Genomic DNA, 27,993 nt, shown 5'->3' with positions numbered 1-27,993 from the left:
GCCGTTGACGGGCGCTTGCGCCAATAACCGCCTAAGCGACTGTGCAGAGCTCTCCGCCCCTCTCTCTTCCGAACGCGTTCCCCTCAGATTTACTCATCCTCCCGAGAAGCGGATTCCAATCTCTCCCACCAGCGCTGAAGTCAACGCGGTTTTGTGTGAGTCCGCCGACGGTCTCTGGGTAAGCTGCGAGACAGACTTGGATTTCAGACCTGGGTGCATGGATAGATGGACGCTGGAATGAAAGAGCGCGGGTGAAGCCTAGCACGTTTGCCTAGCAGTTATTCCTTGGCAAATGCCCCTTGGATTGCATCCAGAAGCGCGGGTAGGTGGAGACCTTCTGTTTCACCAGATGGGTGGTGTGAACGGGAGAAGGTAGAGAAGTGTCGGGGAGAGGCCAGCGGTGGAGCCCGTTCCTTTCGAGGCCTGGGAGGTTTACTCGGAAGGCAGTTCGTTTCAATTCAGTGGAATTTACTCCGGAATAAATGTGGATAAAATCTCATCCTTAGAATTGTTATGAGTGTGGAGTGGGGTTTTGTTTGTTTGTTTAATGTTAAATGAAACGTTTTTGTTTTCTCATTGGATTATTGCTGTGTTGGGTGGAGGAGTGTAGTTGCATTCGAATAGTTAATGGGAACACATGAACAGATTAATGAATGGGTCTCGCTGATGGAAGAACCCTGCCTACCCAACAACTATGGTTCTTGGGCTGCCACCTACTGGCTGCTCCCCCACTCACGGCAGCCCACCTGGCATCAACCAAACCCATGCCTTTTCTATCGTACCTCTCTCTTTGTGGAACAGCCCCCCCCCCCCAGGAGGTACATCTTTAGACATTTTCAGGACGTGCTATTTTATTTGCCAGGGCATTCTGATTGCAGGCATCTGCATGGGGACAGTATTTGAGACTGTAGGAGTAAAATTATGATTTATACCTTGAGCCACATGGAAAGGTGGAATATAAATATTTTAATTAATATATTTTAGGGTTGTAATGAGCAGAAGGATGGGGAGGGGGGTTGATGACCTCTTTGCAAGGAGTAGCAGAATTGTTGTGGTGTCATGATTAGACTGTTGGATTTGAGCTGAGAAGATGTGGATTCAAATTTTTGCTCAACCATGAATCTCAGTAGGTAAACTTGGGCCAATCACTCATTCTCTCAGCCTAACCTATCTCACAGGGTTGCTGTGAGCATCAAAGGGAGGAAAGGAGAACCATGTATGCCATCCTTAGCAACTTAAAGAAAGGGAGGAGTAAAAATCTAATAGAGAGCGTGATTTGGAATGAATTGGGGGGTATCAAATTTGGGGTAATCAAAAGCAAACAAAATGGCTAGGATCAAGAGAGTCAGATACGTGGTGACTGAGAAGAGAACTAAAGAATGGGGCGAGGGATGATATCCCTGGAGATGATGTGCAGATGCCGGCAAGGCCATGGCATATGGGAACCCTCCAAGCTTGCAACATCTTTGTCTCACACTTTCAGGCTGGAAACCCACTTCTTTCTCCTAGAGTCACATCATGGAGAGATACCATGTGCTGGAGGTGATTGGAGAAGGTTCCTTTGGAAGGGTATATAAAGGACGCCGCAAATACAGTGCCCAGGTGAGAAAAAATGGTGAGTGGAGATAGGCTTTACTGGTCATTTAGGTGAGAGGTGTTTTTGAAGAGAGCTGTTTTTAAAATGCATCCCAAGCTTGTAATGCTGATAGTCCTACAATTAGTCTTTCGGGGCCAGAAAGACTGGAAGAGGGGGAAAGAATTATTTGTCATGTTTCCAGATTGTTGTTGTTTTTTGGCAGGTGGTGGCCTTGAAGTTTATTCCCAAAGTGGGGCGATCACAGAAAGAACTGAAGAATTTGCAGCGAGAGATTGAGATCATGAGGGAGCTTCATCATCCTAATATTGTGCAAATGCTTGACAGTTTTGAAACTGACAAAGAGGTGATAAATTTCAAGAGTGCAAGATGAAAAACGTGCCCATTTCTAGATGTGTGAAAGGCCATGAGTAAGGGCAAAAGACCTGAGAGTTTTGGCATCTCACTCTACAACATTTAGGTGGTGTGATATTTTCATGATCATCCAGTAAGTACTCTGGCACTGTAGTCCTCAACAGTTACAGCCTTCTAGGTCTGCTGACTTCAGATCTACTTAGAAGGTTGTAATCCTGCTAAGGATTGCATTGTAGGTAGAGTGAAACAGCAGTCAGCCAGTATGACAGCTACCTGTCTACGTGGTCTATGAATGGCTGGATTTCCAGGTCAGGCCAGGAGACTGCATCAGTTAACTTGCTGAGATCTGTCAGCAGAATGGCCTTTTCCAAGAACTGTCTCTAGATCCTTTTCACAGATGCTTCTCAGGGCATTGAGAATGTAGTCACAGCTTCCCCCGTGCTGGGTGGCCTTCTGTTTCTTTCAAACAGTTCAGTTTGTCTTTTTTGAGTTATAGTACTTCAGTTATAGTAGTATCCTCCCCCTTCTCCAGCATTCATGAGAATGTTCTGATCTTGCTTTTCTCCTCCAGGTGGTAGTAGTGACAGATTATGCTGAAGGGGAGCTCTTTCAGATCCTCGAAGATGATGGGAACCTGCCTGAGGAACAGGTAACTGTTATCTGGGGTGAGATTGGACTTATACAAGTGGAGAAAAGGCTGTAGGAAGGAAAAATAACAGGACCTTAAGATGTATGGTGTTCATACCCTGCTAGGCCATGAGCCATGCACCTGTGTAAGAAGCATGAAGTTGTTGGAACTCACTGCTTTCACGTGTAAATCAGGAAAACATAACAGTGTAGATGGAAAGCAGTTCTCTGATTAAAAGAAGACCGTCATTGGGCCAGAATAGGCCAATACAGGCAGAATCCTGTGTGACTATATGCATGTGTATGTGTCTTGGGGAGTGGGGCTGCTGTCAATGATTCAGGGACAACAGCCGAGATAATGAAAGGAACAGAGGCTTTGTGCTGAAGCTTAAGGGGCTTCCTCACCGCTAGTAAGTAGCCTTTGTTAAGTGTTGGGATTGCCATTTGTCTTTCAGGTGCAGGACATTGCATCTCAGCTAGTTTCAGCCCTTTATTATCTGCATTCCCACCGGATCCTACACCGGGACATGAAACCTCAGAATATCCTGCTGGGAAAAGGGGGTGTGATCAAACTCTGTGACTTCGGGTAGGTGCCTTAAGACCTCTATCCCTTCCCTCCCAGTCTCTGGAGTTGGCACTAAAAGATCTGCTCTGTTCTTCCATTCCTGGGAAGGTTTGCCCGTGCAATGAGCATCCAGACCATGGTGCTGACATCTATTAAAGGAACTCCACTGTATATGTCACCCGAGCTAGTGGAGGAGAAGCCCTATGACCACACAGCTGACCTTTGGTCAGTAGGCTGCATTCTGTATGAGCTGTATGTGGGGACACCACCATTCTATACCAACAGCATCTTCCAGTTGGTCAGCCTGATTGTCAAGGACCCCATCAAATGGCCTAAAACTATGAGCTCCCACTTCAAGGTAACTGTGTTTAGATTTATGTCCCATTCTGTCCAGTTAACTCAGGGCAAGTTTATAAATATTGTGCTTTGTAATGCATTGTTCCTATTGCTATTATTTTATGTTAATGCATAATTCTGTGTTTCTGGCATGAGCCTCTTTTTCTTGAGCACTCAATATTCATAGACATACTTCATATTTGCCACTTAACACACTTGTATTGAATGACAGCCATTTACAGCCCCGTTTCCATCTCTATGCATTTTTTCATCTGTAAACAAATGTATTCTGTCTGAAGCATATTTTAGTTCTCCCCTCACGATTCTATTCTTTTTGATACTAGCATAATACATGCAAATGCTTGTGTGTCGGATGCTTGCATATAAATGATAACTTCCATGAAAACAATTGGCACAAGCAATTAGAAATTAACTCAAAAAAGATAAAAGCACAAATTAACCTGAGTTCTAAACAATTTTTGATTACTTGACAACAGTGTCAGTTACCTGTCACCAGTTGTCACTCCGTTACAGAAAATTCTTTTCCGTGTACTGGCAGCCGCTGATGCATGTCCAGTATTCTTTTTTTCCAGTGTTCAAGCTGATTTCCTCCTGTCCTTAGCTTTCCCTATGTATTCTGTGCCCTCTACTACCCCATTTCCTATAATCTTACATTAAACTGGCACACTCTGTTACCTTCCTATGAAGCAGTATATCTCTCTCTTTCATTCATCCATACACATGCACATTCATGTTCTTCCTCTAGGAATCACAGAGTGGCATACCTGGGGGATTTCTCCATTTTTATTCCTGCTTATGGTATCTGCTGCTACCAGATAGTGATTTCTTCCCTTTAGGCCTTCTTCAGCTTCTCACATGTATCCAGTTACAACCAGACAGTTCTTCCTATCTTCCTTTTACTCCCAAACTCTGCCTCCCTAACATTCTCAATTTCTGCTCACCCACCCAGCCCTACTGATAGCATTTTGTAACAGGTCAGCTCCTCATCACTTCTTGCCTCTTTCCCCCAGTCTTCCTGTGGATTTTAATACGTCAGCTTCTTCCTGGTGCTTCCTTTACCATACAGTTTAGTGCAACATGGCACTGTGCTATAAACCACCCTTTCTGCTCTCTCAGTCTTGCAACTCCAAAGCAGATGCTTTTCAGCCAATGGGAAGGAATGTGAGAGCCATTTTTGTTCCTGTCATTCACACGGAGAGTTTATGGTCCTATTCTATACAGTGTCTGACTCCCTAATTTTTATTCTACCTTTCCTTCAAGGAGCTCAGGCCAACTTAAGTGGTTCTTTCCTCCTCCATTTGATTTGCATATCACCTCTAAGAGATAAGTTAGACTGAGAGAGCTACTGCCCCAACATCACCTAGAAATTTTCAAGGCAGATTGTGGGTTTGAACCTGGGTCTTCCCATCCCTAGTCCAGAACTCTAACTACTAATTACATTGCCTCTGCAGAATATGGGGGGAGTGCTCTTTACATAATTAAGTTTCTTGTCATGCAGCTAGAGCCCTATACACATACAGTTGCATGTGCATAAGTTCTGTGCAGATGCTTAACTCAACACATGGATGTCAGAAGCAGGGAAAGCATGTGTAATCATGCTCCCTCAACTGAAGTGATATTGGCATAGAAGTCCAATTATTGCTGCTTCAGCAGTTTCCATCATATGAATCTCTTCTTTTCTGCTCCTTGTCTTGTCCATTCTGTTGGCGATTAGATTGGAAGTATGTGCTTGTTGAAGGATGTGTTTTGGTACAAAAGCATTCTTCAGCAGTATCACTATATTCATCAGATTTATTAAGACACAGTCTTAAACCATGGATTCAAGACTGTCTCTGCACTCCCAAGTACCGTTCAGATAAACAAAATACAACATGTTCAGAATGTGAACATTCAGTATAATTGGATAGATCGAAGAGACTCTTCCAGCAGTGACCAGATCTGGATCTGAGGTTTTTCTGGTTAACATAGCAATTTGGAATAGTCTGTGGATGTGCAGATGACCATTTTCTATTTCTTTATAGAGCTTCTTGCAAGGCCTGCTGATGAAGGATCCTCGTCAGCGGTTGTCCTGGCCAGAGCTTCTCTACCATCCATTTATTGCTGGGCGGGTCACTGGTGAGTGCTGGTTTCTTATTTCTTGCCATTTCTACTAATCTGACATTTGCACCTGTTTTTCCTTGTGATCCCAATTCAAGCAATCCCAGTCACTGATTGGGACTATATTTTGCAGTGATTGATGACACAACAGAGCAAGGCATTGCCAATCCCTTCACTAGCAAACTACCTCCTGAACTGCAGGCCCTGAAAGAACAGCAGACACACTCATTGGCCCCTCACAGTGGCCAGTCAAAAATCTTGAGGAAAGCACGGCAGAAGATGGCCCAGGAGGCTCAGGAAAAAGTGAGGAGCATGTTGCCCCATCCTTAGAAAGGTTTCTCATGGGATACTAGGACTAAATTCATTACACTACTATCTGATCACATGCTGCTTGACTTCTTTCAGGAACTACTGAAATACAAAATTCCATCTAAGGGGAAAAACACCAAAGGTGCTCAAAGCCACCCACACAAAAGCCATCTTGGTCAGACATCCACCAGGGAAGGGAGAACAGCCACCAACACTGGAGAACAGATGAATGAAAAGGAAACAGAGTGGGAGCAAAGAGAACCATCCCTCACACCTCGGTGAGGAGAAGCAGCTGGAGTTGAGGGTGAAGACAACATACTGTTGTCTAGTTTCAGGCGGGGGTGTGGCTCAATGGTAGAACATCTGCTTTGCATGCAGAAGGTTCCAGGTTCAATCCATGACATCTCCAGTTAAAAGGATCAGTAAGAGATATGAAAGACCTCCACCTGTGATTCTGGACAGTTGCTGCTATTGGTCAGAGTAGACACTTCTGACCTTGATGGACCAAAAGTCTGGCTCAGTATAAGACAACTTCTTGTTTGTCACCTTTCTCATCCCTGTTCATGAACAGAGAGAACCAGATCACACAGGCTTATGAGAAGGAGTTTCTGGATGTGAGACCTGAAAGTGGCAGGTTAGAGTTACGAGGCAGACGTAGCATCGATACTGTAGATCTAGAGACTGAGGTGAGTGCAGGGCATAGTCCTGTGCTTGGGTATGAAGGAGGTGCTTTTCTAGCTTCCTAATCGTTGTGGTCCTCACTGCTTCACTCTTACTTCTCAGGAGTTGGATAGCGATGAGGAGTGGCAACACCTGATGGATGCCACAGATCCTTCACATGTTCAGTTGAGCGCTCCACTGAGTCTTCTAGGGGACCCCACCTTTGTGCAGCGCATCCATGCCCGGCTCAAGGATTCTAGTCAGCAAGTGAGTTGTGTTGCCTAAAAAGATAGGCCACTCCTTCAGAATATGAGTAAGATAATCTTGCAGGAAGAAGGAAGAAATTGGTGGAAATACTGGTGGAATCCGTTAACTGTCAAGGCTCCTTTATCCGTTCTAGATCATTCAGGTAGTATCTGTAGAAATAAGGTGATTCATAGACAGAGATATGGGAGACAGGTTTGAATAAACTCTGGAGACTATATAGGGAGTTACTGGGATGGGAAAAATGGAGGTATGCCGTTGCCTGAGATGTTTGCTTGGGAGAATAGGGTATGGTAGCCATAGGTGAGGGATATTTGCTCAATGGTAAAATATATACTCTGCCTACATATAGTCCTAGATTCAATTTTAGTATCTCTGGTTAAAAGATTCTGAAGTCTCAGGGCTGGAAAAGACCTTACCTAAGACTTTAGAGTGTTGTCATCAATTTGAGTAAACAAGAGCAGGCTATATAGTCTCAGTATAAGACGGTTCTCAAAGGTCATAGCAATATATACTGGGTAAACTTTAGGATGGCCTGACAGTGCCAAATGCTGTTGAGGATAATCATTAAGTTTTGTGTTACTTCTAGAGTATTTTAGGAACTGAAGTAGAAATATGATGGGAATATCATTGCCTATGGCACAGCTTTTGACCTGTATTGACAAACATAGTATTTTTATGTATGTTGTTGACCCTTACTCCTTGCCCAGGTCCTGGAGGGAATGCTTGAGGGAGCATCTCATCTTCGTCCTGCTCTCCGTGTCATTGGCAATTTGCTAGGGACCCGCTGTGACTCAGAGCTGTTGTATACCTTCTGCAGTGACATAGAACTGGCCCATTTCCTTGTGCAGTTAATGGAAAGCATCTTGGGGAACTTCAACATTATACCGGTAGGGAAAGGAAGCTCTCTAGAAGGTTCTGGTGGTGGAGAGTGCCCTCAAGTCATAGCTGACTTATGGCAACCCCTAGCGGGATTTTCATGGCAAAAGACTAACAGAGGTAGTTTGCCATTGCCTGCTTCTGCAACCCTGGTTTTCTTTGAAGGCCTCCTATCCAATTACTAACCAAGGCTGACCCTGCTTAGCTTCTGAGATCTGATGAGATCAGGCTCACCTGGGCTATCCAGGTCAAGACCTCTAGAAGGTCAGTTTGTATGAAAAGCCTCCATGTAAATAGCAGGCAGTTTTTTATATGCGTGTTTCTAGTTTTTCTTGTGGGGCTATGATGCATACAGAATATATTTAAAACTGTTTCTTGAGAAGACAGAGTTCATTGTGTAAAAGTTGTATAATGTACTTAATTTGCTTTATTTTAGTTGCATTGTTAAGATGTTTGCAGAGTTCAGGTTATTTTGGCAAGAACTGCAATACTAGGAAACTACAAAGAGGAGGAGTTGTGGGTGGGTCACAATGCTTAGGAAGTGAGGGGTTAAATGAAGAACATATCCTGAACTTAAAAGTGTGGTTATTGGGAAACCAAATTCTTCATTAAATTCTACATTTAGTGCTATGTAGATATTTTCATCTATTTATGTTATTTATAGTCTGCCTTTCTCACTGATCATGCTGCTTGATTCCTGTAGCAGGCTTTTATTGGCATATGCAACTTTACAGTACAGAATTCAGGCCATAACATTAAAAAATAGTTCCTCTTCTCCTTTCAGGGCAAATGATGATTGCAGCAGATATCTGTTCTGCTTGATCTTTGGTTCTTTCATATGCTGCAAGCTAATTGAAATCCACCCCTACCCACCATTTTTACCTCTCTATTTGTTCCATAGCAGCCCTGGTATGTCACACTGCTAACAGACCTAATCACTGTGATGTCGGTCTACTTTGCCAGTGATTTCAACAGAGAACCAGGTGGGAAAAAGCAAAGGTAAGGAAGTTGCAGGGTGACTGTGCTATAGAGGGGGATTATGCTAGCGTGCTGTGCTTGCTGCAGTTAGGGTAGAAGAAATTGAGGCCGATTGATACAGATAGAATAGTTCCACTCTCCTGGTTATGCCTTATGATGTGTTTTAGTCTGAGGACCGGGCACGTGAAATTCTTCCTCTAAGGATTGATTCACACATTATAAAGTTTACACAGGAGACATGTGGTCTGTTGCCAGGCCTGGGTCTGGGAGTTCTTGCTTAGGAATGTAATTTCCAGGCGTGTATGGGCATCATTTGGATTGAGACTGTGGAGAGGGGGCTGCTTAAACCTTCCTCCCGTATTGTTTCCCTGATGTGAAACAACTCCAGGGAGATGCTATTTGTAGCCCTCAGTAAGTTTCCCCAGTGGGACAAACAGTGGCTTCATGATAACATTCCAGATTACAAAAATAGTGTTGGGGTGAAGGTATAAGTTCACCTCCCCATGTACCACAGTCCATGGGCATGCCAGAGAATTCATTTCCAAGAATGAATTTCCCAATATGTGTCTAGCTGATAGTCCATGTGCCCATCATGTAGGCAATGTAACATGTAAATCAGCCCTCACTGGTTGTCTGCCATTATACAGGGATTCAACTGGTAAAAGGCTGAGCGAGTTTAAGTTCTTGTCTAAAGCCAACTGCCAAGTAAAAAGGCTAATGTCCAGTGTCTGACTCAAACACAGACATTTCTGTAGTTTTCAGGCATTCCAAAGCTCTGCTAGTCACTTTTTAGCCTTGCTGCCTACGCTGCTGGTTCAGCCAACAGATCAAGAGGTCAGGCTGCAAGACCAAAGTCTTAAGGTAAGGGGGCATTATTTTCTTCTATTCAGCTTTGTCTTGCCTTTGGCTCTCTTCCGTACCCCCTTCCTTAAGCTTTATCTTTTATTGCCTGGCTCCATATGCCTAAACAAGTCAGTCTGGGGAACTCTCTGGGTATGTTAAAATATGACTTTGTAAATTAAACAGAAGAAGAGAGTGGGAGAGGAGGTTAAATCCAAATATAGCCTGATGGAAACTAAAGCTGGGATTTCTTTAATGCCTTCTCACTGCCATTTGTTATAGACAAACAAGATCTTAAGAGAGGAAACTTAACAGTTAGGAGTAAGGACACCTGATTACCTGTGGCTGTTTAAAGCCCTTTTTCCACTCAAAGGAGAGGTGTACAATATAAACATACTATCTGACAAGGAATAAAAACATTCCAGTCTGTATATAACTTATTTAAATATTAAATAGGTTTATTGCAGCAAAAGTCAGGAGGGGATTTACAGTCATGGTTTGGGGATGGAAAAAACAAGAAAAAAGAAAGAGCTTTTCAGTCTTTTTTTTCCCTTTTGCAGGGACCAAGATAAAATTTTCCATAGATTAACAAACATTGATTTGACTTGGGTTGTTCAAGTCAGAGAATCTGTCCTTAGTAAGAGACGAATAAGATTTGAGTCCAGTTGCACCTTAGAGACCAACTAGATTTCCAGGCTATGAGCTTTTGAGTTGGTAGTAATGTAAGAGCTGAACAAAATTTCAGGGACAACTAGAAAACAGCATAGAATAATAATGATAGGTGTAATGGCACAGAGTATTAGTTGAGAAATCGATGCAAAAGAGAGAATTTTTAATAATAGGAGCCTAAATATATATATATTTATATATATTTAGGCTCCTATATATGACACTGGCTGAGAACTTGATGTCCTTCAAATTTCTCACTGCACTGTTTGTTTTTCCTGTCTTTAAATTAATTTTGTAGCTCCTTTCCTACATTTCTTTAGCACCTTCTTCAAAAGTGGTTATCAGAGCTGTATAGAACGACTAAGCACAGGGGTAAAAGCACAGGGGTAAAAGAAGCCTCATTGCTTCTTTGTTAATTCAAACCATGTATCATATTATCACACACATTTAATTGTTGTGCTTGAAATAGTTTATCATTGTGCCTATCAGTTGCTCAGTTGCTCAAATCTCTGTGCCCATTAAAATGACTCTGATTTCAACAGCACAGCTTCAGTGTTTTGATTTGGATAGTATTTTCTCTACTTGTTCCCAGTCCTGCCCCATCTGCATTTTAATAATCTATCTCTTGCCTTCATAGTGCTTTACTTGCTTGTGTGAAAGCATGGATGTTGTCTGCCCCTCCATCTCCATCCCTTTCTACACCAGCTTGTTTGAAGATCATCGGCTGCTGTTAGATGCCCTCTGCTGTGGTGCCAGCTTTGAACAGCCAGTCCAAAAAGGTATTAAATGCTGTAGAGGGAGCTGCATATTTTAGTTGGTGCTAATTTCCTTTTTCAGTTGTCCTTCATTATGTGATCTATGTCCATGAAGAATCGCATAGAGAATGGGATGATGTCATAGCTCCATGTAGTCACTTTAGTTGTTTAAAAATATTTATATCACACTTCTATCTTTGCTTTAAGAGGCTTACAACCAGTTAGCCTAAGATAACTCTTGAAAACACAGAAACATCACAGCCTTCTCATAATGATCAGAAACTTACACTTAGCCATAAGTTGTATAAGTGCTCTCTCCCCTCCCCACATTAGCCATTGCCACAATAAAAAAGATTAAACTGCTCAACTGAACATTTGTTGAAATTAAGTGGTCTTGTTCAAAGAGTACCTAAGCTTGGTTTTGTAAACTACATTGTCTGGAAAGCAACAGAAAAGGCCAAAGATTGCACAAAATATATGGGTTATATTTTGTGAAGGTCTTTAAATGTTATATCCAACACCTTGAATTACATCTGGAAATAGGCAGCAAGTGCCCAAAGATAAACTGTTGAATTTTGCTCAAGTTACAGGTTACCTTCCTGGGCAGCCCTATGTAGTGCTCACTGTGGAAGTCCAGCCTTGGGATTCCAGAAACCCAAAATAGTGTGACTAAATCAACAGAGGCTAGGATAGAAGAGACTTCCTTGACTAGATGCAGATCATAAAAGGCACTCCCAACAACTATTCTAACCTGTTTCTAAAAAGCAAAAGGTGTGCCCGTAAACTCTTCAAAAGCATCTGCTTTCCCAACCAGCAATCACTTCCATCTTGTCTGTATTCAGTACTGTCGTGTCCTCTTCCTTGATTTTGTTGTCTATCTCCTCAAATTGATTGCTTTCCTCAACTTTAAATAACTTCTGGTAAAATTTTGCAAAAATTTCTCTTATATGGTCGTCTTTAAATATCCTATTTCCCCTTGCATCTTTCATAAACCCTATCCTTTGCTTTTCCCTTCTTTTCTTCAAATAATTAGCCATTCTCTTCATGGTGTTTATATTAATGCTTTGGTACTCATTTTTCACTACCATCTCCTTTTTCCATATTGAGAGGGTATCTTAATACCTGCAATTCAACTTTTATTTTATTTATTTGGTCCTGAATCTGGTTATCATACTTTGTTTGTAATTGTCTCTGCAATTCTGATATTTCCTTTAACTTTTATTCTCTTTTCATACCCATATTTTTTCTAAAATGAATTTCTTTAGTAATACAGATCCCTCTAATCACTACTTTTGCCGCTTCCCAAATTATATCTTCCTCTGTGGACTGTCTATTTTCCTTGAAATAAAGTTCCACCCCTTTAAGAAAATCTTCCCTATCTTTCTGTTGTAAAAATATTTTGGGGGTTGAATCTCCACCTTCTAATTCGGTGCTCCTCATCCAATTTAATTTCTATAATAAGTGGTGCATGATCAGATATCCATATTGGCCCTGTTTCAACTTTAGTTACTTCCATATTATTAGTTTCTTTTACTAATATATGGTCAATACAGGAGAATTTTTGATGTCTTTTTGAAAAGATGGTAGTTTGTTTCTCTTCTTGCATTAAGTCATATTTTTCTTTAAGTCTCCATTTTTGTAACTTTAACTTCTTATTTGACAAACTATCATTATTAAAGTCCCCTGCTATTATTAATTCCCCTTCATAGAATAACTGCAATCTTTGCATGGTTTTATTCAAATATGTGGTCTGACCTTTGTTTGGTGCATAAATATTTGCCATAGTATATGTTTTACCATTCATGCTAAATTTCAGGAAAATAAATCTTCCCTCTCTATCTTTACATTGTTCCAAAATATTTACATTCGATCTGGAGTGTAAGAGAATGGCTACTCCTCTCGCTTTTTTTGTTCCCCTTGATTCTATTTGAAAACTCCAACTGGGGGAGTTTAAAAATGATCTTAGATCCTTTCTGCTTTTATGGGTTTCTTGAATAAATCTTTTAACATTTTATTTATTCTATAACGCTTAACATCTGAGGCCAACCCATTTATGTTTAAGCAGAGTAGTCTAATTACTCTCCCCATTCCTTAATTTGAGTGAAGCTCACTGGTGTGCCTACTGGTTTGTAATTACTTATACCCATTATTCCCTGGTCATTCATTCCCCCATAGCCCGAATCAAGTCCCTTTAATAAGAGACTGGGCAGGTATAAATTTAATTTTTTTTTAAAAAAAAGAAGGAATCCTCTTACAATTCTTGCTATATCGTTTCACACAAATACTCCTCCCCATACCTCCTGTACCTACTTACTGCTTCAATGCCACATACCAGTACTCCTGTACATATGATTCAGCATACCATTCAGTGATGATTTTGGCAGATTCACCACTAACAATGGAAAACTCCACAGTACAAGAAGAAGACTGCTTGAGCTTTATAAAAAGGGTGTGGTGTGCCAAATGCTGAACCTCATGCCACAGGGACACACCAGAGGGACAGTTCCTTTTGACATTGCCATCTAGTGCCACCTTGGCAACAATGCGAAATAAGAGAGGAGATCTGGAGAAGTGGCATTCTTCAGACCAATCCTATGCGCCAAAGATCCTCATTCTGCATTGGTGACAGGCCTCCTCCTACATGGTCACTGTTCCTGGTTGATCTCTCTAAGCCCAAAATGTCAAAAGAAACAGTCTAAGGGAGGGGAAAAGATGTTAAGCCTCTCATCTCCTTTGCTGCTTGCAGGTTCTGTGTAAAAGAGGAGAGCCTGGGCTAGCAGTAGTGTTCCTTGGACTTAGTTAGCTATGACTACAGGGCAAATGAAGTTCTATTGCCTACATGGAGTTGGTGGAAGTGTAACTGTTTCTGTTGCCAAGGCTCCCAGGCCAGTGCAATGTTTCTTTCTTGCTGCACTTCAGTGCAATTAACACAATTTCATAGGGCATCACAGGGTGTCAGCCTATAAAAACATTCCCTGTCTTATGCTGCACTGGAGCAGAGCAGTTTGACTGAGAGTTTCAGCCTTATTGTCTTGGAAACCGGGATGTTCCCTTTCCTCACCTGCCTCTATGAACATATATGAACATTTTTGCACCCTTTCCATCTCTCCTTGTAATCACCCAAAGGGGTACTTTCCCCACAATTGTGCAAATGTTTGTGAAAATGCACCTCCCCGCATTTCAGCTCTAACCCTCCTTGCTGTTTCAGCCCTTGTCTTTCAGTTTTGCTAATGGCCCTGAGTTCCAGTTCTAACCACCCATGATGTGACTTCCCATCACTTTATTAATGCCTCTCAGTCTGAAGCTTCTTCACTTTTATCTTTCCTTTCCCTTACTTTGAATTCAGGTCAGGGGGTCAGTCTGAATTACTTTACCCTCCGGTGGAATTTGGGTCCATGGCCCTCACGTAGCTTAGTCCACCCTTGGCTTCCCCGCATTTGGTTTGCAGTTTCCTTCATACTCCTTCCTTGTCAATAAGTTATGGCTTTTATATTTCAGTGCTTGAAAGTCCCCCCATTGTTTGAAATTTGAACCAATCTTCACTTTCCTTCAATTTGAATGTTACCTTTACCTTAGCACCTGTCGTCTCTATCTTCTAATACTTTCCTATTTACAGTTACAAGAACAAGGCTTGATTTGAACTGAGGTACATTGCAGTTCTGTATGCGATGAAGGGACTGAGCCTTAGACAGTATGAAAACAGTACATTTGAGTATGTACAAACCTGTGGCCACTACCACTTTGGAATGACGACAAACTCCAGCGTGGTTATAAGCCTTCCAGTTAGAGGACATGACTTCTAGGCAGTGTGTTCTTTGTGGTTGTTTAGGAGCTTCTGTCCCAGCACTGAGTTAAAGAGCTGCCAACTTTATACTATTCTTCCTGCTGTAGTCTATGTTACTGTAAAAGATACACATCTTTTCTGCATCTGACTGATATATTAAATCTTACTGTTTACTTAAATATACTCTCTCTCCACCTCCAACAGTGTCACCAAAGGAGGCAAAATCAGTGCAGGAACGGAATGAATGCCTGGCAGCAGCATTTACAACAGCTGTAGCTGCATCCTGTGGCATCCCAGGAGGGCATACCACATGTCATAAGGCCAAAAAGCAGGTGGGAATTCTCATAGCACTTACCAACAGCACCGCTTCCTTGAGTGGTGGTTGCTGGTAATGATAGCACTGGATGCCAGCAACAGCATGTATCCTTTATTGCTGCTATCACTGGGGGCAAGGGGGAGACCTCTTGTAGCTATTGTCTGGTATTTATCACCATCAGGGGCCATTTCATAGAAAAAGAGCTGCAGGAACTCATTAGCATGACTCATTAGCATGACTCATTAGCATAACTTCTTAGCATATGCCACACCCTTTGACATCACCGGAAGTGTGTCATTAGCATAAGTTGTTTGCATATGCCACACGCCCTGACATCACCTATCCTGGCTGTTTTGGACTAAATCCTGGCCATTCAGGGTGAAATTGGGCCCAAAATGGCAAAAAGGGGATGAAAATGGCCAAAAAGGGGCCCACAACGGTCAGGATCAGGATGCAGCTAAGCAGGAGAGTGATCCACCACCCATCAGAGGCCCGATCTGGGCCATTTTGGCCCCAATCCAGGCCGCAATGGGCCTAGAATGGCCGAAAATCAGGTGGGCGGGGCCACCTGACGTGACCTCTTTGGGGAACTACCGGAACTGCGTTCCTGTGCGTTCCCCCTCAAAATGAGCTCTGATCACCATTCAGTTGATGAGAGGCAAATTTGCAGCTCCTTTACCCATTGAATTGTCATTGATGTACTTCATATCTGAGCCCCCCGCAAGTGCTGAGGAATTCAGTGCTTATAATTCAAAATTCTCTTGCTTTGTGTGTATCACTGAAAAAGTTATCAAACTGTATGGCTGGTCAACAGGCCTCCAGGATCAGCTCATGCAATTGAGGATTTCAGGATATCCTATATGAGAAGAATCCTCCTTTTTCCCCTTCCCCTCATAGCTAGACATCTATAAATCTTTCAACTTTGTCCATATTGAAATCTGCCTTGCAGATTTCCCAGCAAATAGCTGAGAAGCTGACTGATGAAAATAACCAGTTGCTGCCCAGACTTGTTGCAAGACTTGAGCACCCGGCCTTTTCTTTGAGCACCCTAAAGGTAACATATTGGCCTATGTTTCTTTCATTTCTGTGTCCTTTGATGTAACAGGCCTTATGCAGTTTCTTTCTCCCTCTTGGCTGAGGAAGCAAGAAATGATGCTATGATGATCCCTTCTTTCTTTATCTTTCCATTGCCCAGCTCCTATATGCGTGTTGCCATGTCAGTCAGAATCTGTGCCATTACATAGCAACTGAAGAAGTGCTGAATTCCCTGATAAGTCATCTGCATGGGAAGGTGGGTGTTTTTTTTTTGGCGTACTGGTGGTGTGCTGGACTAGGACTGGAGAGATCTGGCTTCAAATCCCCACTTCCCATGAAACTTGCTGGGTAATCTTGGGCCAGTCATTCTCTCTCACTCTAGCTTTATGTCACCTCACAGGATTGTTGTGGGGATAAAATGGAGGTGGGGAGAACTGTGTGTCCTGCCCTGAGCACCTTGGAAGAAGGGCAGGATAAAAATGCCATGAATGAAATAATTCTTATGTTGAACGGAGAGCAGGAAAGGTCTCAGCCAGAAATCTTGCTACTCAGTATACACTGAGGGGGAAGCGGGCAGAGTTTGAAAGTCAGATATAGTATGGAGAAGAAAATAAGAGAGCAGGGGAAATAGCACAAAGGATTGGGACTGGTTTGAAAAAGCCATGGGAATATGCATGTTTTTGTAATGGAGTCAAGCATTGTGGAAGATACATTGAGCAGCTTCCATTTGGGCTGGATATGGACTAGCAAGGGGATAACTTGTGAGGGCAATGTTCTTATCTCATTGGAAGATCCCACTGGCTGAACTTGCACAAGTACAGGCAGCTGAAGCCTCCCTAAGACTACTCTCCCTGCTTCTCCTCCAGTTGCAGAGTCTCCCACCACAGTAAGTGTTATATCTAACTTTCAGATTCTTTCCAGGAGGCTAGCGGATATTTTACTGTTAGCACTGACTGATGAGAAAGGAATGGCCTCCAGTAAGCATCAGCCATACTTTAGGGAGACAATTTGATGGAAAAGGGGGGCCAGATCTATACATCTTTGGAGAGAGTCAGGTTTCCACACATTTCTTATTGTGAGGACTATCCTTGTCACAAAATACACCCGTCTGAGACACTTAATGCAGAATGGGAATATACATGGTGCTTTGGGGAGGGGGGGGGCTCACCACGATGTTACTACAAGGGGTGTGTGCTTCAGGTATCCGATTAGGGGGAAATGCCTGAATCGGACCTGATCTGTAAAGATTCGGGAGTTCCAAATCAGAGTTCCCGAAGCTTAAAGGGCCCTTTCCTTGCCGCTTGCAAGTGGCAGGGCCCTTTAAACAGCCCAACCCCCCCCAGCCCCCCCCCCCGCACTTACCTGGGCGGACAGGGCCACTGTGGTGGTGGAGGCGGCAGCTCCAGCCTTCCCTGATGCCCAGCTGCCTGCTGCAGGCCCCACAGGCAGCAGCATGGCAGCAGAGGAGCTAGCTCCGGGCTGTCCCTGCCTTGCAATGGCTGCACCGAAGGAGGTGGAGAAGGCCCTTCCTGCCCCTCAAATGGCTGCCTTGGCAGGAAGGGGCAGGAAAGGCTGGAGAAGGAGGCTCCAGCCTTCCTCACCAGCCAGCTGGCTGCTGCGGACCCCACAGGCAGCGGTGTGGTGGCAGAGGAGCCGGCCCCGGGCCTTCCCGGCCTCACAAGGGCCACCACCACAGCCCTCCCGCCACCTAGCTGATTAGCCTCCCCTCTCCGTACAGGCCAGGTAAGTGGGGTGGGTGGGGGTGGGAGGTTTGCTCCCCGTCACTTCAGTATGCTCCGAATCTTTACGAAGCAAGCTAAATACCAGGCTTGCCACTTCAGGGTTCTGGTAATTCCAGCGCGTCACCTGGAACCTTCTCCAATCACCTCCAGCACATGATATCTCTCCATGATGTGACTTTGGGAGAAAGAAATGGGTTTCCAGCCTGAAAGTGTGAGACAAAGGTGTTGCAAGTTTGGAGGGGCAGGAAGGGCCGGAGGTGGCAGCTCCGGCCTTCCCCACCACTCCGCAGGCTCAGGTGGCGATGCGGCGGCAGAGGAGCCAGCTGGCTCCAGATTGCACTGCCTGCTGCTGCTGCTGCTGCTGCTGCTGCCACCACAGCAACGGCGGCCCGCTGCCCAGCTGATAACCCTCCCACCGCCAGGTAAGTGGGTGGGGGTTGGAGAGGTCTCCCCAGGGGGTGGGGGGTAGAGGGATTGTCCCAGGGAGGGTGGGGGTTGTGGTGGGGAGTTTCCCCCCCTCACTTCAGTATGCTCCGAATCTTCACGGAGCATACCGAAGCAGTTCCCAAAACCCGAATCCAAAGCGGCTTGCCTCTTCGGATTTGGGGGTATCCCGAATCGGTTTCCCGCTTCGGGTAACCCCGAAGCAAGAATACCAAATCTCCCCACCCATGCACAGCCCTAGTGTTGACCTCTTTCTGTTCTCGTGCAGTGGCCAAAGTGAGGCTGAAGCAAATCTCATCTCATATTTTAGGACTGATCCCCAAACTGATGTTAAAGACTTTTTTGAGTTTTATTTTTTAAAATACACACCTAATGTAATGATTCATTTTTCAGAAGCGGATGGTTTTTATCTTAATTTTTTTGACATGAGTTTGAGAAGAGTAGGTGGGCCTTTTCCCCTTAGCCTGCTGAAGATTTGGATGACACAGTATATTAATTTCTGAAGCATTGCAGTAGTAATAGATAGATAGAAATGTGGAGGCCAGGAACCCGCACCATAAGAACGAATATAGCTTCCTTACAGTGAATCGGACCATTGATCTCTTAAGGTCAGTATTGCCTACCCAGACTGGAAGCAGCTTTCCAGTGTCTCAGTTGAGGTCTTTCAGATCACCTACTTCTGGATCCTTTTAACTGGAGAAGTTGACAATTGAGCATGGGATTTTCTGGATACAAAATAGGTGCTATACCATTAAGCCATAGCCCCTCCCCAAGTTAGACCATAGGTACATATAGCTTTTATATTTGTCTACCTGAATGGCTAGGTAGAGAAGAGTCTTTCCCAAGATGATTTTAACTGGAGATGATGTCAGGCACAACCTGGGATCTTCTGCATGCAAAGCATGTACTCTGTCATGGAGCCACATCCCCTCTTGCTTTTCATCCTCTGTGGATAGGATAGGGCTATGTGTATTCCAACATTATGTTATTACACTGCATAAATACAGAAGTTGGTATTGGGTACAGAATCCTACAGTTTGTAAATCTCATTTTTATTTTTTTAACCAACCTTTTAGCCTTTGCAGTTTTAATTCCCTTTTCGCTCTGCAGTATAGAAGTAAAACTCTGCTGAAATTTCATGACAACTTTGTACTTGTGGATAAAGGACTCCATACTAATTTAGTTGTTATAGTGTGCTGCTTTCCCAAACTGTATGGAGAAGCATACTAATATGCCATAAGAGATGCTGATGTGCCTTGAAATATTAACCAATTGTATTGGATTCAGTGACTGCTCTGTGTCAGTGGAGCCGGAAAGCCCATGCAGCAAGATGCCTGTCTCCTTCTGCCACTATAGAAGCAGTGACTTCATTTCAAAGGAGAGAGGGAGGATGCATCAGGATTCTCTAATGCAGCTTGCATTACTGTTGAAAAGTGTGGGGAAATCCCAGAATCATCACCCTTCCCTGGATAGTACAGTTCTATAACTGACCCTGAATTATGAGGCAAGTTGAGAAGGGGATGTATACCCAGGAGGAAATATGAAGTGAACTGTCCCACAGTTGCAGGTAGGATCACTGCCCAATATTCTAGGAGCTAATTAAAAAAACAGATACCGCCTTTCGATTGCAGAATGAAGTGTGTTTCCAATTTTAATCCAGGAAACCTCTGCACCAAGTTAAAAAGGGGGGAAATGCTGTTATAGTGTGATTGAAAGAGCTCTATAAATCTAAGTGGTCCTCTGGGTCGCTGTAACCTCAGGTAGTTTTAGGTTAGGTAGTTGTGTTGGTCTGCAATAGAACAGCAGGATTTGAGTGCATTGGCACCTTAGAGGCCAACAAGATGTTCAGAGTATACGTTCTCAAGAGTCAAAACACTTTTCTTCAGATCTGAAGAAGGGAGCTTTGACCCTGAAAAACTTGGTATCTAAGGTGCCAATGGACTCAAATCCTGCTGTACCCCTCATGCAGTACCAATCCTGCTATCCCATGATAACAGCAGCAGCCAGTATTCCAAATAAAGTATCAGTCTGTTTTCTTATTTGAATGAAACCTCATGTGAGTCCAGCCAGAAGCCGAGTTTTCCTAGTTTTTAATGTGACTACCAGAACCCAGCATTATCTATCTTTTGCGATCCTTATTGACTAGAGGATCTTACTGTCCTATAAGGACAGCATCTGCAGAGCTCCTTTCCCAGAAGTGGTTGATGGTCAGGCCTGGAACTGCCAACAGTTGCATAGCCCAAGATGGCCTTTTAAAAATCTGTTTCATCCCACTTATACTATTATTTCTTGTTGTTTTAGGTCAGATGATGTGCTGAAAGCGGCGACAGAGCTTTTCAACCATATAGCAGCTACCTCTATTTTAGTGAGTCATACTTCCTACAGAATACCCTGCCACATGACTCTTGGGGAAAGTTTAGAATTCCCTGTGCCACTGTGAGGGTTAAAGCAATCTAAGGGGTTTCATGTTGAGTGTAAGAGTCAGATCCACATCCACTACAAAAAAGAGTGCAATCTGGCTTTCACTGTAGGATGATAACCAAGCTCTCCCTTCTCATGCAGGGTGCTGCAGGACTGCTTCTGACCCACCTCAGCCAGTATGGTGCTGCTGTGAAACTCAGCCGAGAAGAGGCCTTTGCAGCAATAACTACTGCGCTCACAGAACCCACGGAGGTAAGGGTCAGCTCTAACAGAGAAAAATATATCATGCCCACTGTTTAGTGTGTTGGCTGACTAACCCTGCTTTCAAATGTCTTGCAGCTGTATCTGCCACCTCCCATGGAAACTGGCTTCTATGATGGTCTCATACTCTTGCTCCTGCAACTCTTAAGCCAGGTATGACCTTCCCTCCATGGCACATGAAGCAGCTGTTTTGCATTCTTCAGATAATGTACACAAGTGATACAGGAAGTTAATATGAATGTATGGGGATGCTTCTGTTGCCCAAGCAGGATGAGGTAGGACAAGAAATGTACCCAGCACTGTAGCCTGGGACAGTAGCAAGCTAGGTCTCACCAAGGTTGTGACCTTGCTCAAGAATTTCCCGAGAAACAACTACATCATAGAAAGGAGAAGGGAGACAACATGGGTCTAAAACTTGATCTAAACCCTACAGTCTGCTATCGATTCAATTCCTGGGTTTCCGGACACATCAGAAGAGCAAGATCCAGGTCCAATGGCACTTTAAAAACCAACACGATTTCCAGCGTATGAGCTTTCAAGAGTCAAAGCTCCCTTTATCAGCTATGAGGAGAGTCAGTGATAGAATTTCCTGAGAGATTAAAATATTCTCTCACTGGTTTTTGAAAGTTGTGATTTTTTTATACTAAAATAGATTTAATAAATATAAAACTCACAACATTCAAAAACCAGTGAATGAACATTTTACTCTCCCAGTTCATTCCAACGCTGACTTAAGAATAGCTGTTCTCAAGCAGAGAAACTTCAAAGAAAAATTACAACACAATATTGCTGAAACTCGAGTTTATTTACAAATTTGGAACAATGGATCCCCCCAGGGTTGAATTGGGATATGGGATTTTTCTCACATTACAGATGCTAATTTTCTGCACTTTGCAACCCTGCTCTATCAAGCTAATTACAACATGTATTATAACTAGCTTTCTGACATTCTAATTTACAATACTCCTCCCACTCTCTGCCAGGATTATAAGCGCCTCTTTCTTTTTCCACTCATATCTGACAAAGGGAGCTTTCATTCTTGAAAGCTCATACTTGAAAATGTAGTTGGTCTTTTAAGGTGCTATTGGACCCAGATCTTGCTTTTGACTGCTTTTCAGCTACCGATCTGAAACTGGGCATATTAGGTACCTCAATTAAAAGTTGGCTACATGTGGCAATCTGGCCTTTGAGTGCTTAGCTGACCATTACTACTTTTTAGTTAGAATAGTCACAAAAACTCAGCTTTAAAGGAAGGTTTCTGGAGGATGAAAAGACTTGTCTGACTAAAGAGGAAGTATCTGTGGGACAAGGATTCCATACTAGGCCTAATCAGAGGTTGCAATGCAAGTTGTCGCTTTTCTTGTCTTTCTCTTTTTACAGGAGGATGCAGCAGTGGTACGGGAATTCATTGGGTTGGACCTTTGGAGCATTGTGTGGCATCGCATTGCCACGGTGCTCCACTTGACTCACGAGGAGCCAGTAATGGAAAGTGAGACCCCAAAAGTTGACCAGGATGCACCAGAGCCAGAGTGGAACCTCATCTCACCACAAGGTACAAAGCTGGCTTTTTTCTGGTAATAGAACCCTGAATTACTTAAGTAACTTTGTTCTGCACCTGGCCTCCAAAATGTTCCTGCCCTATTTTGTGAGATAATGGAATGTGAGGGATTCCAGTCTTCACAAGCTGGTATTAAGGAAGCCCTCTCTCTCTCCAAGCCTGGTTATTACACTCAGGTGTATGAGAGGGGATGAATTGATTAAAGATCCCCTCCCCTCCTGTCCTGTAGGAACCTTGATCTTCCTCCACTTTGTCCTTCACATCTTCCAGTGTGAACCTCATCAGTGCCTTGTCCAGCTGGCTCAGCCCAATGGAGTTATCATGGCAACCCTCAACAAACTGCTTGGCCTTGACTATCTGGAATGCTTGGCACAGACGTAAGTTATAGACAGTCCAAAGTAGAGCAATGGACAGAACAGAATGAGCACAGCTGTGAAATGCTACAAGGTCAGATATTTGTGGAGTAGGAAAGGGAATTGCAAGAAACGTGTTTCATACTCCCTTCTCCTCAACTGAATTCATGATACACAACCACTTCCTCACACCACCCTTGCTCTAGGGCTTCTCTGTGGCTGTTTTAAACAATGAAAATTGCTGTGATGTCTCTTAGATCACTTCACCAAGCTCAAGTTTCACCTGGAATTCATTACTGCAGTCCCACCTATGATCTTCTTTGAATGTAGACATCTGGCATTTACTGACTGCTGATTCCTTCCTCCCCAGGCAGCTACAAGAGGATGGTGATCCAGAGTTGGTGTCAGCTGTTGTGCTCCAAGTTTGCCAGCTCTTCTGTTTTCCCTTTGCTTTGGATATACATCCTGAAACTTTAGAGCTGATCATGACAGGTGTGAGGGATTTTGAGATCCCTGCTCAGTTGCTCCAGGTAAATCTTTCTTCCTTCATACTAGTTATTGGGACCCTGGAAAAGCGATGCTGAGGAGGATCTCACCTCCCCCACCTCCTTACTCCAGGAATGCAGCCTCACCTCAAGCCAGACTAGTTGCTCAATGTGTTTAAAAAAGTCTTTCACTCTGAAAAAGAGGAAGGAGGGAATGTTATTCTTATAAAAATGTACTACAATGTAACTCTTTGGCCATCCTCTACAATGATAATGCTTCTCACAGTTAATTCATCTACTTTCATCTTCGTTTTAGGTCTGCATTCACTATCTTCCCTTTGTGGAGACTGAGCTACCATTGAGTCTCTTGTGCCATTTAGTGGTGGCTGATGAGAGAGTCATTGAGCAGGTGATGAGGATAGCTGCGTCTGAGCACGCGATTGCCTTCCTATCGGCCATTTTGCTTTCTGACCAGGTAGCCCTCATTGCAGACTTGCTATCCCTGCTCACACATGTGGCCCGTGCTGGTGCAACTTATCTGCCTCTCCTACAGCAACTCCTGTCTGGCTCTAACATATCCCCCCAACCACTAAGCTGTCTTCTGTGTCACCAAGAACAACTAGTCCGTGCCAGAGCCTGCAGCCTTGTGGGTAATCTGTTACGTCACAGACAGGACTTCCGCCAGGTTCTGTGGGACCAGGTTGGACTGTTGGAATGTCTGCTGCAGCGTCTTTTGGATGAGGATGAATATGTGCGCTGCTCAGCCAGCTTTGCTGTTGGGAATGCAGCCTACCATGCCGGACCTTTTATGCAGTCCCTTAGCAAAGCTGTTCCCTGGATTGTCCGCCTCCTGGGTGATCCTGTAGCTAAGACTCGTTGCAATGCAGCTGCAGCATTGGGAAACTTGAGCCGACAGTCGGAGTTGGGCAACTTGCTGATCCAGAGCAGAGCACCTGATCTTCTGTTGGATATGGCCTGCCATGATTCTCAGCCAGCTGTGCAGAAGGCATCACTCATTGCCCTCCGATCCATTGGCCAACAGCCGAAGATCCACCAGGTACTGGCTACTTACCTGTTTGATACCTGTGGAGGTAGAAGTCATATACTCTCTCAGCCTGTTGGGAAATAGACCTGTTAAACCATCTGTAAAGTAATCTTTACAGATTGTTGTGCTTTAGTTATCTGGTTCCAATAGATCAGTGTTGGTCTATTAGTTATCTGTGTTCTATTAGTTATCAGTGTTGTGCTTGAGTTATCTGGTTCCAATAGACCAGTGTATGTTGTGGGACTTTGGCAGGCTTCCTGCAATGGCTATTAGGGAATGTGAAGCTAAAGAGGTTTTTCTTTCTGGATAAGTACTGGAACTAGCTTTTAGGTTAGGACTAAAAGGAAAATTACATTACAGGGTTGGACCCACCAAAAGAGTTTAAGAAAGATGTGGAGTGGATTTTTCCTGCTGCTGTTTGTCCTGAAACTCTTCTTGAAAGGCTTGGGAGAGCAACACGAGAATACAAGTGTCCCTTTCCTCCCTCTTCTACTGATAAAAGCCTTGAATAGAACAGAAAATTTCACTTGACATTTATCTTGATGCTGCAGCTCCCCATCCTGTGGTGTCTTTTGCTTGTAAGGCTCTGTGTGTCCTTAGAGAGGAGATTCTGGCCAAATGGCAGGCTGCCTGGGGAAGGCAAGGAAAGATTCATTCCAGTAATAACTTCCATGAACTTTTCTAGCAGATTCAATCATTTGTTTTTGGCAAAACGCTGAGGAACTCCTTTCTTTTGAAAACTGCTTTATATGATGTTGCTGAAGAGAGAGAAACACAAGAGAGCAGTTTGAGGAACTACATTTCTCATCGTAACTCCTATTGCCTGCAAAACATCCTATGTGTGATTGTGGACTGTTGACTAGCAATTGTTGACTAGCAATTATTGACTTGCCTGCTCTCCTTTATATGGCGGGCTTCAAACCAACATGGAGTGCCTCAGAGCTGATGTGCCTTGCCTGAGAAGTAACTTAGCTCGTTTTAGGACAGCTAACCATTTCATTTCTATTTTATTCATACCTTGCCTGTCTTCCCAATGGCGACCCAGAGCAGCTTATGTTGTTCTCCTCCCCTCGCATTTTATCCTTACAACAACCCTGTTAGTAGGTGACTCACTCATCACCCAGTGGGCTTCTATGGCAGAGCAGGTATTTGAACCTGGGTCTCCCAGAGCCCAGGTCCAGCACTATACCACACTGGCTTTTCGTTTTCCCTCTTAGTTGTAAGATGGTAGATTTTACCACATCTTTTTGTTTAAAGCAATCCACATCCTTGACAAACATCATCCTTCTTTATAGCAACCAGCCAAGACACTATAGAGCTCTATTTGAAATGCTCAGCTTCTATTTCCTATTTGCTGGCTTATTGACATAATGGTCCTGAACAGTAAGCAGTTTTAGTGGGCAAATTGACTACATGAGTGTGCCAAACTGGTCTACAATGTAATGGTCACAATCTGCTTTCCAGGTGCTGGTGTCACTCAGAGCAAGTGAGAAGCTGGAAGCACTTTCCCATAATGAGTCCCAAGCTACTGCCTTTAGCAGCCCCCCTCCTTCAAGAAGACACTGCAAAAAATTGATCCACCTCCTGCAGCCCACACACACAGTGTCTCAGAAGTGAAATGGCCCTTTATGTGCTTGACTGCTACAGGAGAGTAGTTTTTCTAGCTGGAATTAAAAGAAGCCATCCCAGAGATAAATGGAAACTGTTTTGTGGCATCTGATCTGAGGTGCTTGAGTTCTTCAGAGTGAAGACCCGATCTTGGATGCCTTCCCAAATCAACAGGCCATGTATGAATTCTATCCTGTATCTTCTCCCCATTGTGATCCTGCCAAAAACATACTAAGTTAGACTCTTACTGGAACAGGAGTGGCAACACCTTCATCCATCTCTATGTTTCTTCTCCTGGTTTTGGTGAATCTACATCTCGGAATATGAGAATGCCATCTCTTCACCTTGTATAAAGCAGGTGAGTCTTAGCCCTTAGTCCCTGATGTTATGCTCCCCTACTAGCTGTTATTTGTGGATCAAAGGTTTCAGCTTCACGTTTATGATGATGACCACCTTCCTAGGACTCGAACCTGACTTCTCTTTTACTATTCCCATTTGTATTAAAAGCAGATTTTTCAGAAATGTGCCTGTTTGTCTGTGTGCCCTAAAAGAAAGTTGCTTGAGATAGCCAGAACATGCTGATTCCTAGTATTCTATAATAATAAAATATGGTATAGGGACACATTGTACATAATCTACATAACCTGAATGGCTTGTTCCAAAATTAGAAATATCAGGGCCACAGCAGAATGTGTTATGGTTCTTACTGCCTGAAAAGGAAGGTCAGAGGTTGGGGTTGTCCTGCACAAAGAACTGTCTGTTTACAAAGTTTATCAAGTCCCTTTCTGATTTCAAAATTTTAAATAGTAACTTCTTTATCAGTGATGGGGTAGTCTTGCTCTTCAAAACTAAAAAGCCAATACCCTTCAGGATTCTGTTCCTATATTATATCAATCTAGTCTGCTATCTTAGCCCATTTAAACAGTCCAAAAGCTCCAGTAGTATCTGTTTATTCAGGCAAATGATACATAGTATTGGTTAATTCATTCTGACTGCAAGCCCATGTAAACTGGCTTCTTGGCAGATCAGTGTTTATGAACAGCAACATACAGATCTCTCAGCACCTGTGGAGCTATGCTAGAGAACCAGCTTCTGTTCTGCACTGGTAATTTGTGTGGTAAAAACTGTAAGGCGCCAGTTGCTGATTTCTTACCTTCTAAAGCAAAAGCCAAATACAAGTGTACATGGGAGAGAAAGCCCAAACAAGGAAAATCCATGTTAACAGCTGTATTGTTTGTTTCAAGCTCCAGCAATGAGTTTGGCATGTTGGACTGCATGGCACACACACATGACTTTCGTCATGCCTATTTGGCCCTCAGACTGCCTTGACTGTTTCACTTCTACCCAGCAGGCTTGTCACCCCATGGCTCAATCCAAGGTAAGTGAGTACCTACTTTTGGGAGTCCCACACTATAAAAATGCCACTATCAGTACCACTACTTTTCATTTCCCACTTTTGTGTGAGAAATGAGGGGGGTTCCACGTCTTGCTGAAACTTCAGAGGGCTTTGAATGAAAGCAGTCGAACCAATTTAGGAAGTTGATATTCAAGAGAAAAATCACAAAAAGCTGTGGGGAGTTGCTTTTGTTTCATATAAATTAGCGTTCAAAGTGTCATGAAACACGTTCATAGTTACAGACAAATGAAGATCTACTTCCCCCCCCCTAGATTTTTTAAAAAATAGACCACCATACATAAAACTGGTAATATAGTAGAATGGAATAAGCAAACAACTGCACTGATTAGGAAGAGTTAGAACACACTTCCTAGACTATCTTTTGCCATTCAACAGAAGGGGGTTTAGGGAAGAATTTAACTTTAATATTTTATTAAGGGTCTACATTTTATGTCTGTAAAAAGATGCTTAAAAGCACGTGAACAACATCTGATGTAATATCAGATGCAGCAGTCAGGGCATCAGTGCCTTCACATAGTTCCTTAGCCCTCCCTCTGCCTACCAAAGGGAGAATAAATCAGGCAAACTATACACATC

At 43.4% G+C, this 27,993-nt stretch overlaps 1 protein-coding gene across 1 annotated transcript; it reads left to right on the top strand.

Annotated features, from left to right (window-relative positions):
- The first annotated feature begins 108 nt into the window (after positions 1-108).
- STK36 (serine/threonine kinase 36) lies at positions 109-26,480 on the top strand. Its single transcript, XM_054971661.1, has 27 exons — positions 109-178; positions 1,484-1,602; positions 1,800-1,940; positions 2,520-2,597; positions 3,031-3,161; positions 3,249-3,498; positions 5,519-5,612; positions 5,728-5,897; positions 6,000-6,181; positions 6,475-6,589; positions 6,687-6,830; positions 7,538-7,717; positions 8,608-8,705; positions 9,440-9,545; positions 10,831-10,972; positions 14,937-15,064; positions 15,998-16,102; positions 16,244-16,339; positions 16,875-16,969; positions 20,571-20,634; positions 20,832-20,942; positions 21,030-21,104; positions 22,332-22,503; positions 22,739-22,886; positions 23,233-23,392; positions 23,664-24,404; positions 25,857-26,480. Exons 2-27 carry the CDS (start codon positions 1,519-1,521, stop codon positions 26,007-26,009), a joined length of 3,963 nt encoding a protein of 1,320 aa, XP_054827636.1. The 5' UTR covers positions 109-178; positions 1,484-1,518; the 3' UTR covers positions 26,010-26,480.
- The last annotated feature ends 1,513 nt before the right edge of the window (positions 26,481-27,993 follow it).

This window comes from Eublepharis macularius, chromosome 2 (genome assembly GCF_028583425.1).
Source record: "Eublepharis macularius isolate TG4126 chromosome 2, MPM_Emac_v1.0, whole genome shotgun sequence".
Classification (NCBI taxonomy): Eukaryota; Metazoa; Chordata; class Lepidosauria; order Squamata; family Eublepharidae; genus Eublepharis; species Eublepharis macularius.
The sequence above is the reverse complement of the archived record's forward strand: the minus strand, read 5'-3'. Positions and strand labels throughout refer to the sequence as shown.